The following is an 11,687-nucleotide window of genomic DNA, read 5'->3' on the forward strand; positions in this document are numbered from 1 at the left end:
CTTTAAATCGCATTTATAGTCCATTCTTACTTATATGGGCCTAGCGCATTATAACGTAGGGATATATTATGCAAGTTAAATTAAACTTATGATAATCTTTTTTTTTCTCTTTTTTTTCCGTAGCAGTAGTTTCTTTTTTTTTTTGTCCTTTTTCGCCTGTTGTTAATCTCTCTGCAATAGCCTCTGATCGTTGCATTGTATAACTCTAGTACTCTACTTTGTTTTAATATATTAACGTATATAATACTTTTACATGTTGGTGAAAAAAAAACTAACAATAATCTTCTCCTCTCCGTCAAACGGCGGCACGACGCGGCGCAGTGCAACCAACAAACCGGGGCGGGCGGGGCATCCACAACCAACCAACTCCCCACCCCCGGGAAGGGAAACAAACCCACCCAAGCAGAGCATCTCGCCTCCTCTCCTCTCCCCTTGCGTTCAGCCCCTTCCTTGCATTGCTTTCTCCATGAGATTCCTCCTCCTCCTCCATCCTTATAAGCCACCCGCAACCGCAACCCCGGGAAGGAACAGGAAGGAAGCAAGTGCCATCGAGTGTGGTTGAGAGAGTTTGAGACTTGAGGCTGCGCTGCGCTGAACCTGTCGTTCGGTGGGAGGCAAGAAGAAGGTGGTGGTGGTGGTGCAGCAATGCCGCGGCGCGCGAGGGCGAGGGGCAGCGGCGGCGGCGGCGGGGAGGAAGTGAAGGTGGAGGATGACTTCGTCGACTCGGTCCTGAATTTCGGTGGAGGTGGTGGGGGAGAGGAGGACGGCGACGACGGGGAGGAGGAGCAGCAGCAGCAGCAGGCGGCGGCGGCGGCGATGGGGAAGGAGTTCAAGTCCAAGAACCTGGAGGCCGAGCGGCGGAGGAGGGGGAGGCTCAACGGCAACATCTTCGCGCTCAGGGCGGTCGTGCCCAAGATCACCAAGGCAAATGCATTCTTGAGCTTCCTCCCCACTTTTACTGACCACCACCAGCTGATTCTTGCACTGATCATACAAACTTCGCATAATCAGATATGAACCTGTTTATACTTACCTAACCCTCTCTCGATTCTCTGGAAATCGTGATTGCTTCACCGGGGAAAGGATTTCTTGATTCCGGTTTGTCATTCCTGACATGTTCTGATGGTTGGTTTTCTCTGCTGTTGCAGATGAGCAAGGAGGCCACCTTGTCGGACGCGATCGAACACATCAAGAATCTCCAGAACGAGGTTCTTGAGCTGCAGCGCCAGCTCGGCGACTCACCCGGTGAGGCTTGGGAGAAGCAAGGCAGCGCGTCCTGCTCTGAATCCTTCGTCCCCACTGAGAACGCCCATTATCAGGTAGCAGCCGCTGTTCTCAAGTAGTCTATGTTTTCCATCAAAGTTCATACTTCACAGAGCAGTGGTCTGTACTCTTTAGAACCCCACTGTGCGTCCCTGGGACTAATTCTGAACAATCAATGCTGCAATCTGGAAAATATGATCACTCAACTTCATACAACTTTAGGCCCAGATTGTTTCACAATTCGATTACATGAAGTCGCAGTCTCGCAGACAATTGGCAGATATTTGAAGCTCCTTAACCTTTTTCGCTTAATAGACAATAAACACACCTGAAGAAGGGTGAAAAATCTAATCCTTATTTGGTTTAGTAGACTAATGTCCAACTTCATTGATCCACAGTTAGACTAGCCATGGACTTTTGTGAGAATTTTTCAACTTACATTCAGACAGAGCTTGATCTCAGAAATGACTTAACATGAACACAAAAAATATTGGATACAAATTCATCTATTTTTCGTGACAAAATTTACCTCTGATATCTGATTCCTCAGTCTCTCAACAATCTACATTTACACAGGGTCAGGTGGAATTGATCTCTCTTGGGTCATGCAAGTATAACCTGAAGATCTTCTGGACCAAGAGGGCAGGCCTCTTCACCAAGGTGCTGGAAGCACTCTGCAGCTACAAAGTGCAAGTGCTCAGCCTGAACACCATATCCTTCTACGGCTACGCAGAGAGTTTCTTCACCATCGAGGTAAACTAAATATGGCCAAAATTTTCCTGCTACGACACAAGATTGCATTGCATGTAGATTTCGCTGAACTTTTTAACCCATTCTTGTGAGTTTTAGTCTTCTGATAAGTTGGCCACTCACTCCTGTCTCCATCTGCAGGTGAAGGGTGAGCAGGATGTTGTGATGGTGGAGCTGAGGAGCCTTCTCTCCAGCATTGTGGAGGTTCCAAGCATCCGAGACACTCCTGACTACAATAAACTCACATGACTTATGTTAAGAGAGCACATATGTTTCTCTGGAAGAAATAATTCCAGTAGCAGTTCTCTTTGTAGGGAGAATACAGTGGTACATGTCTGACTGAATGACTGATGACATAGAAGGGGGAAAAAAGGACTAAATTTTGTGTTGAAATTGAGCACAGTGGCACAATGAACTCGCAACATGTGAAAGTTTCTGTTCTTTTCATCTTCTTGACGACTTGGTTGTTTGATTCATTGATTGCTTTCAGTTTAGGCTCTTGAACTCACTCACCCCTGGAGAACTGGAGATTTAATAAACATGTGTATTAGAATTAATCCGGTAAAAAATTTCGTTAATGCTTGGATTTTGTAAGATCTAGCAAAGACGAATTCCTGCACTGAAAATCGCAAAGATCTATGTCGAACTCAAGTCCAGATCCTAGTCGAAAACGGAAGGGGAGAAAGAAAAAACCAACACCTCGCAGGAAACAGCAGAGACCTCCTCCATTATATCCCGCCGGAGGTACGCCGCCGCAACAGCCGAAGAGGCTTCTTCTCCGGCAACCGGCGGCGGCGGCGGCGACGAGGCGAAGAACAAAACGATCGGGGAAGAGACGCTTTGAGATTCGGGCAAACAGGTGGCAGGCCACTACTCCTCCACGTGGCCGTGTGGCGCGGGACCCACACCCATCAGGACTCGGCCACTCGTCTCTCTCTCTCTCTCTCATCTCTAATTTTTTTGCCCCCCGTCTCTCTCAGATCTTCTCCTCTTCTCTCTTCTTCTCTTCTCTTCTCCTCTCTTCCCCGTCGCCGCGCACCTCCCGATCCCTCCCTCCGCTCGCTCGCCCATCGCGCCAGGTGAGCCAACGCCCGCGATCCCACCACTCCTCTCGAATCGCTCGCTTGCGAGCGCGCGCGCGGTGCGGCGCGGCGTCACCCCGATCGCTGTGGTTGGGGATTTTCCGGGGGTTCGATCGGATCCGTGGGCTGAGGAAACCGGGGGGCGTTTTGATCTGATCCGTGGCTTGATTTTTCGTCTGCTCTTGCAGGTGGGCTCTTTGGACACCCGGTGATGGATCACGCGGAGCTGACCACCGAGCAGGTTAGTTAGTGATTGGGATTTGCCTCCTCCCCCGCGGGGCGGATTTAGCTTTGGTGTGCTGATAAACCTGTTCTACTGTCGAATTGTTGATGCTTGCGAGCTTCCATGTGTTCAAAGTGTTTATGATTTAGTACCTGTCTACATTGTAGTAGATTATAAGTATGCTTACGCTCATAGATGGGATACCCTTTGCGATCGATCAGTGTTAACCAGCGTGGTTTTCGAGTAGAAGTAGATGCCGTTGTGATTGTGTTAGGAAGTGAGAAGATTTTTCATATAAGGTGTTTTTCAACTGAGTAGAGTGTCAGGAGAATTTTAACGGAGTAGATTATGGTGTAGTGGTATTTGGAAGCTGACCAGTTTTTTTTTCCTCTCACTTCAATGCATGCTTTTATGTTGGGGGTTAGACTGGTAATCATGGGTTTGTCCGAATACTACTTTATCAAGTCATGTCCGAACTAAACTATAGTTGTGAACTTTTTCTTTAGCTAAAAAGTGGTCTGTTTCATTGATAGAATCAGCGATTGTCCTGTTAAGGATTTTTAGCTAAAATACCAGCTTGTAAAGTATAGTATGGGTCGATTCTAACATCTTACGTGACTCTGTCCTTCATTAGAGATTGCACAGAATTTTGTTCTGCTTCCACAGAGATATGCCTATGGTTTATGGACGCATTCAGTTCTTATGTATGTGCCACAGTAACATGTAAAATTTGCTTTTATTGAAGGGAACTGTAAACATCAAATTGGGAATGGCAAACTTTTCCGTACTGTAATATTGTTACTTTTCTGGTGGACAAAATCCTCCTTTTTTCTTGTACCACGGATAAATTCTGGCTCTAGGCAACAGTGAACCTGCTGATATGTGTTCTGTCATACTCCCTCCGTTTCATAATGTAAGACTTTCTAGCATTATCCACATTTATATAGATGTTAATGAATCTAGACACACATATATGTTTAGATTCATTAACATCTATATGAATGTGGACAATGCTAGAATGACTTACATTATGAAATGGAGGAAGTATATATTATGCATTATAGGCTTTGTAGATTTTAGTGTTAGCCTGTTAGGCACTGAACTGCAGATGCTATCTAATTTGTGTCTATCAAGTTCATGCGAAAGTATAAATTTGTCACATTCTCCCGAATACTTGTCATGTTCCTTGATAGATAGGGCTCCTTTTTCCATGAGAACTTCTTGAGCGTAGAAAAATTTTCATTTGCATTACATTTTATGGGGGAAAAACTTGCTTTATGCTGATCTGGACTCTGCCTTTGCATTTCAAGGTTCTCAAGAGGGATATTCCATGGGAATCATACATGGCAAATAAGCTGATTTCCGGGACATGCCTTCAGCTTTTGCGACGTTATGACCACAAACCAGAAAGCCAACGAGGTCCTTTGCTTGATGAGGTGAGTGTCGTTCTCATCCTCAACAATTTCTGTGGGTAAATGAGTTTAAGCACCATCATGTGATCGCTTTTCCTTAAGAGATTTCATATTGACTTCTTAGTGCTGATTTTGCTGTTTTGTGCACTTCTGTTTGGCTATGGTAATTTGCATTTGCAACTGTTCTCTTGACATAATGTCCACTGGAAATTCTTTTAGGATGGGCCATCCTATGTTCGAGTGTTCCTGAATATCTTGCGGAACATCTCCAAGGAAGATACTGTTGAATATGTGCTTGCCCTGATTGATGAGATGCTTGCAGGTGGGAAACTAGTTATCTGTGATATGGTTAAACAAAACTCTTCTGATGAGTTACACCTGTTAAATAATTGCCTTTGTTTTCAGTAAATCCTAAACGAGCAGCACTGTTCTATGATAACTCTCTCTCTGGTGAAGACATCTACGACCCTTTCCTAAGTTAAGTATTCTAGAATTGTATATGTTCTATTATGAGTTTTTTCATAATACCATCTTACCTGTAATCTAATGTGTTGTAAAGATAGAAATAAACCAACATAGACTGTGACAGATTTCTTGTATATTTTGAAGAGGCATTGTCATGGGAAGGATACATCTTGTAATTGTTGAATTGGTCTACCTTACAGTAGGATAGGATCATTCTGTGGCGGCTATAAAAACCAAAGAGATGATCAGTTGATCATACAATGTGATGTCATTATCAACATTTGGCATAGTTCCAGATCAGTTACTTGGATAAATTTTTACCTGTGTGCTGTTATCCTCAATGGTATAATTTGAGAATGTCAGATATTTCTTCTCCTAATCTCAGTTATCTCACATTTATTCATGAACTTATGCCATACAAGATTTCACCATCCAATCCTGGCAACTATACTATAGATACTAAACCATTACGTTGGTTAAACACGTGATTTTACACCATCTAAACTGGGATGAATCAACCAGTCTAACTGTTTACAATCTTTGCATTTTTGTTGTTTAGGTTTGATCTCTGATTGTCATATTTAGCTAACAAAATTGTCGTTTTCAGATTGCTCTTGAAAGGTAACTGGTTTGTGCAAGAAAAAAGTTGTAAGATATTGACCCAAATAATAAGGTATGTTCTGTCCATATCTGCGTGTTTGTTGTCTTGTTCTGGAGAGTCTAATTTTTATGCGATTATAGTGCACGACCCAAGATGCAGAATGGCATAGTTCCAAATGGAGAGGCTTCAAATTCAAAGAGCAAGCTAACATCTACTCAAGATGTGTTAAGAGGTTTGGTTGATTGGCTCTGTTCTCAGGTATAACCTGCGAATGGCCTAATTTATTCTACCCTTTCATATACTATGTTACAAAACTAGTGTTCAAGGGTTCTGAACTTTGAGAATGTTGTGTTTTGCAGCTGAGGAATCCTACCCACCCAAACTGTTCTGTTCCTACTGCTATGCATTGTCTTGCCACTTTGCTAAGAGAGCAGTATGTTAGAGCTTTATTTGTTCAGGCGGATGGTGTGAAACTGCTCATTCCTTTAATTTCTCCAGCTTCCACACAACAGTCGATCCAGGTATTTGTTGAGTCCTGTAATAATAACCAAAGCTGAACTTTTCTTTCCCCAAATTGCTATATTCTTTTCCTTGATATAGGATACATATATCAATTTCCTTTTTTTGATTTAAAAGGGAGCTTTTCAAAACTAACGAGCTAATTAACAAACGGGATATTCACCTTTGATGAGATGCCATATTTAACAAGATTGTGCACATACACGGACATCAAACATAACTGTTCTCTCATTTACTTTGTGAACTAATTTGCTCAACCTTCTGCTTACCCTTATTGTGTCATTTGCAGCTTCTCTACGAAACTTGCCTCTGCATCTGGCTTTTATCCTTTTATGATGCAGCCGTTGATTATTTGTCCACTACAAGGGTTATGCCAAGACTTGTAGAGGTTGTGAAAGGTTCAACAAAAGAGAAGGTGAGGTTTGAAGTATTGTTGTTTTGTCGTGTTGTCACATCTCCTTTGTATCAGAAATACCATTCATGTTTTTCCTAAAATAATTGCAGGTTGTCAGGGTCGTTATCATGTCTATCCGTAACTTGCTTGCAAAGGGTGCGTTTGCTGCCCAAATGATTGATCTTGGACTGCCACACATAGTACAGAATTTGAAAGCTCAAGCATGGACTGATGAGGTGAGGAGCTTACCAAGGCTTTTGATTTCAATTTTTGCATTGACAGGATATAATTCATACCATCTTTATATCTGAAGCATAGTTTGAAGCAAAATATTTCAAGGGAGTTAAAAGACAAGCATATCCTTTCTTATACTGTCCCATCTGAAATAAATAACCCTTTAGGAGTCCAGCACTCCAGCATAATAAAGTGTTGTCTTCGTTACTACTTTACTTCAAACTGTATGCTGCGTAGTGAACTTTGTGAGTTATTTACTCCAGCATAATAAATAATCCTTTAGGAGTCCAGAACAGTTCCGTTTTTGCTATGTCTCACAATATTATTAAGCACATGAATTTCTACGACTTTCTATGCCTTAAGAAACATGTATAGTTTTTTTTGCTGTGAACGTGTTTTAACATGATTTACATGTATATATACTTTCAGAATATTTAAAAATCATACAAGGGCAAAAGGGGTGTATCTACACTTGAACTGTCAAATATGTTTATTTATTCACATTTGAGCTTGTCTTTATCTCTTTTGAACTGACAACCTTCTTTTTACAACCTATGCACCCAGGATTTATTAGATGCGCTGAATCAGCTAGAAATAGGACTCAAAGACAACCTTAAGAAGTTGAGTTCATTTGAGAAGTACAAGCAACAAGTTCTTCTTGGCCATCTTGACTGGTCTCCAATGCACAAAGACCCAAGTTTCTGGCGCGAGAACATTAATAATTTTGAAGAAAATGATTTCCAGGTATGCTTTGTCCTTTATTGGATGGGAAATATTCCAATCAATATTTTATGGAACTTCAGTAAGACTATTGGAGATTCTTTATGCTTGCCCTTGTTCCAGGTCATTCCTTGAGCCAATTCACATACAATTCAAAATGAATGCCAAAATACTTATGAGCACGTTAATACCCCTGTATAGCATATGTTCATACCTGCAGATTCTACGGCCGTTTGATGCGGTTAATTAATCTTATGATCTTCGTTTTCTCTTGTAAGAATTGACCAAGTAGCACACGATTATATACAGGATGTAGTTAAACCCAGACACTTCTATTTAATATATTTATATACCAGTATATACTACCACGCATCATGTGGTTATTGACTGGTCACAGTAAGCACCCGATCAAAGCTTTGCCTATAATAATTCAAACAAATGAAAACCCTAATTTATCTGTAATTTTTTTAAGTAGTGGACTCAAACATAAATATTTTGAAATAACACCGTCAACTTTCAATTTTTGCAGATTCTACGTGTGCTTATGACAATCATCGACACATCGGCCGACACGACTGCTCTTGCTGTCGCCTGCTATGACCTCTCACAGTTCCTTCAGTACCACCCTTCTGGGCGCATTGTGGTGGCAGATCTGAAGGCGAAGGACCGAGTGATGAAGCTCATGAACCACGAGAACGCCGAAGTGAGGAAGAATGCCCTGCTCTGCGTGCAGAGGCTTTTCCTTGGTGCGAAGTACGCGAGCTTCCTGCAGACCTAAGACCCAGACAAGAAACTCTTGAAGTTTTGTATTTATGCTTTAGAGCCAGAGAAACGCCAGGCCATTTGTCATAAATGGTGAAAACCATGATTGAGAAAGACAGACCTCGAAAATTCTTGTCCAGTATATCCTGTCGTTATTTCATTTACTAAACCGATGTATAATAAATAATCAGCTATTCCTTGCTCGATGTAATAAAGTGTCACAGAGCTTGTTTCTTCCTTTCCTCTGAAGATGTTTTTGTCCGAGGAAGCACACACGGGTTATGTATAATAATTTTCAATTTCTGTGAGATGGTTGTTTCAGCCTTACTTTGCAACTTTCTCCTATTCAGTTTAACTAGCCTTTTTGTTTACTAGTGATTTCATGTCTTCAATTTCTTGTGACTTCTGTTTACTCATGGAACCTTGGAAAGAGACATTCTACATTTCCGACAGAAGTTCGTTAACACAAGTCGAGGAAACATTGTATAATGCTGAAACATTGCTAATATCACAAGTGTCTGAAGTAAATTATCGTAAAATTCTTTCCAGTGTAGTCTCAGCATCAAGTTTGTTCTTGGAAAGAAGTTGACTTAGGGAATCTTCGAGAGGAGAAGATTGGAGAAATTGGGAAATACGTAAACTCGAAAAGATTGGAGAAATTGGGAAATACGTAAAATGAGCTGAACCATCAGCGTACGATTAATTAAGTATTAATTATTTTAAAATTTTAAAATAAATTAATATAATTTTTAAATCAATTTTCATATTTTTCTTTTTGGAAAAAAACACCGTTCACTCAATCCTCTTCTACCAAACACAACCTTAGGCCTTTGTTCTTGTTCTTGACAGCTGTTTGTTTACTTCGTGGAATCTACGAAGTTCATTTCTCAACATACTATTTTCGCGTTAATTAAGTATAAACAATCTGTCTCAATAATCCGAACAAATCTATTTTAAACTGGGCCTAAAATTGCTTTGCTGATCCATGAGCCCATGATAAAGCCCACTATTTGGCCCGTACGAATGAATGATTGAGCTCGCTCGACTTCTCGAATGGTCTCGACCATCTTCGCTAAACCCTTCCTTGGTCGCCGCCGCGCCGCAAAGCCTCCGTCCGTTCCGCACCGCCGCTCTCTTCCCCGCCACCGTCGGTCGCTGGCTGAGTATGGCGGCGGCCGCTGCTCGCGCCGGGTTCCGGCGGATGTTCTCCGTCTCGGGCTTCACGCCGCCGCCTCCCCCCGCCGCCCGCCCCGTGGCGGACCCCTGCAACAACCTCTTCGTCTCAGGTAGCCAGGCTCTTCGTCCCTCTCTCCTCTTGTGGCTGTAGTACTCTCTCGTTTACGCTCTTCTCCTGCGCCCTGGCTTAGTGGGTTACTGGATTGTGGATTTGTGGTGGTACGCCTGTAGAACTGATATAGTTCAGCTGGGTGCGACTTAGCATGAGTTGTTGAAAAGATCATTGATAATATTGGGATCAACACTAACATGGACATTATGCTCATCAAATGATTGAATTATAAACTTATCAGCTAGGATAGACAAAGGGAGGCTTTCGAGAATATTGATCTGAATATCAGCTTTGGATCTAGTATCTGAGAGACAGCAAAGTTCAGGAGTCCTATAGCTTGTATGTATCCAGCTAACAGAGTACTGTTGAGAGTGGTGACCCTCTAATTTGCATGTTACAGTCCATAGCAACTGCCAAATTAAATAACTAAACTATTGTTTACTTCAGAATGAAAATTGATCAGTTGCTGTTTGTAACCAACTATAATGAATATAAGACTCGCTACTCAGGTTTCATAGAAATAACTGTCTAACTGATCTTTTAACTATCTCGATATCACAAGATATTAATAAATTGTTCAACGACTAGTTAATTGCTTCTGAGCGTGTTTTAGTACACAAGGTATCAGCAATAAGCAGGTGTTGATATTAGTACTTGATAAATAGTAAACACTTCCACTTAAAAAAACATGAAATCGATGTATTGGTGAGACAGTTTACCTAAGGTACTGCAGTACTGCACTGTTCTGGGTATTGCACCAAGAGTTTTAGAACGAAGCTCACAGTACAAAGTAAAGTAACACAAATCAAGTGTTTCCCTTTATGTTGCTACTCTACTTTGTGAGATGATAAAGTAAAGTAGCTAATGGTTTAATTGCTGATGTATTAGTATTGGTCGTCGTCCTTGAGTTCATTTTTGGGTGTTAATAATCCATCTAGTTTTTAGTAGCATAATCCATCTTTTCTTTTGAGAACTCAGTTAAATCTAAATCTGGTCAATAATTTGTTTGATGTTTGTTTTGAAATGTTCTCTGTAGAGTTCAGATAAGGTCGTCACAGAAATTACAGTCATATATTATCTGTATGGTTTTACATAGTTCTGAATTATTGAGATGCAAAGTCCAGTTTCTTGTTTCATTTGCATGAAGCTTTGTTTGAGCCAAATTTCGAACATAGCTGCATAACATGGCACTTATGCAGGGTTGAATAAACGCACGACATCTGTCGGACTTAGGGAAGCCTTCTCGAAATTCGGTCAGGTTATTGAAGGTATTTGCTTCTAACATCTGTAGTTCCTCCCCGTTGTACTGCTGCTAATTCTTTTCAAGCAACTAAAACACATTGCTATATGTGCAGCTAGAGTAATCACTGATAGAATATCTGGATACTCTCGAGGATTTGGCTTTGTCAAATATGCAACTGTTGAAGAAGCCGGTGAGGGCATAAAAGGCATGGATGGAAAGGTGAGAAATTCTATTAACCACCTAGGATGTTCTCGGTAAAACCTGGTGTCAGGAACATCTATAGTAGAGAGTTATGCTCTCATGAAGTCAGGAACACCTGAGATTGTTGCTCATCATAGCTTGATCTGCTGCTGACACTAACGTATGTTGGTGTAGTTCCTCGATGGTTGGGTGATATTTGCCGAGTACGCCAAGCAGAGAGAAGCACAGCAGCCGGCCCAACCAGCAGCGTCAACTGGTTACCAATACTCCAACCAATGATAGTTGTCTCTACGATCAGGATTACCTTCTATTGGACAATATTGTTCGCTATTTTACCATGTGAAAACTGAAAATCACTCTCCTTGATATTTCGTCAGGGAGAAATTTTAGTGTGCACGGCATGAACATCTCCTTAGTAACTTACGGTGCCGTTTTGTCTGCTACTGTCTGCTGGGTGACTGTACTCTGTGAGCTTATGTAACTATACAACTGCCTTCATTTTTGAGACTACAGTATTTTATGCGCTGCAA

General features: G+C 41.6%; 3 protein-coding genes across 3 annotated transcripts; all 3 read left to right on the top strand.

The window, feature by feature from the left end:
• Positions 1–383: 383 nt before the first annotated feature.
• On the top strand, positions 384–2,483 carry LOC127779573 (transcription factor UDT1). Its single transcript, XM_052306384.1, has 4 exons — positions 384–924; positions 1,149–1,319; positions 1,840–2,016; positions 2,155–2,483. The coding sequence occupies exons 1-4, from the start codon at positions 646–648 to the stop codon at positions 2,260–2,262; spliced, it is 735 nt and encodes a 244-aa protein (XP_052162344.1). The 5' UTR covers positions 384–645; the 3' UTR covers positions 2,263–2,483.
• A 489-nt stretch (positions 2,484–2,972) lies between these two features.
• LOC127779572 (probable V-type proton ATPase subunit H) lies at positions 2,973–8,733 on the top strand. Its single transcript, XM_052306383.1, has 12 exons — positions 2,973–3,092; positions 3,284–3,336; positions 4,629–4,754; positions 4,950–5,052; positions 5,136–5,206; positions 5,801–5,868; positions 5,937–6,054; positions 6,156–6,317; positions 6,605–6,730; positions 6,820–6,945; positions 7,508–7,687; positions 8,193–8,733. Exons 2-12 carry the CDS (start codon positions 3,307–3,309, stop codon positions 8,439–8,441), a joined length of 1,359 nt encoding a protein of 452 aa, XP_052162343.1. The 5' UTR covers positions 2,973–3,092; positions 3,284–3,306; the 3' UTR covers positions 8,442–8,733.
• Positions 8,734–9,466: 733 nt separating this feature from the next.
• LOC127778714 (organelle RRM domain-containing protein 2, mitochondrial-like) lies at positions 9,467–11,687 on the top strand. The gene is made up of 4 exons (XM_052305336.1): positions 9,467–9,711; positions 10,913–10,981; positions 11,069–11,175; positions 11,332–11,687. Exons 1-4 carry the CDS (start codon positions 9,591–9,593, stop codon positions 11,434–11,436), a joined length of 402 nt encoding a protein of 133 aa, XP_052161296.1. The 5' UTR covers positions 9,467–9,590; the 3' UTR covers positions 11,437–11,687.

The sequence above is a fragment of the Oryza glaberrima genome, chromosome 7 (genome assembly GCF_000147395.1).
Source record: "Oryza glaberrima chromosome 7, OglaRS2, whole genome shotgun sequence".
Taxonomy (NCBI): domain Eukaryota; kingdom Viridiplantae; phylum Streptophyta; class Magnoliopsida; order Poales; family Poaceae; genus Oryza; species Oryza glaberrima.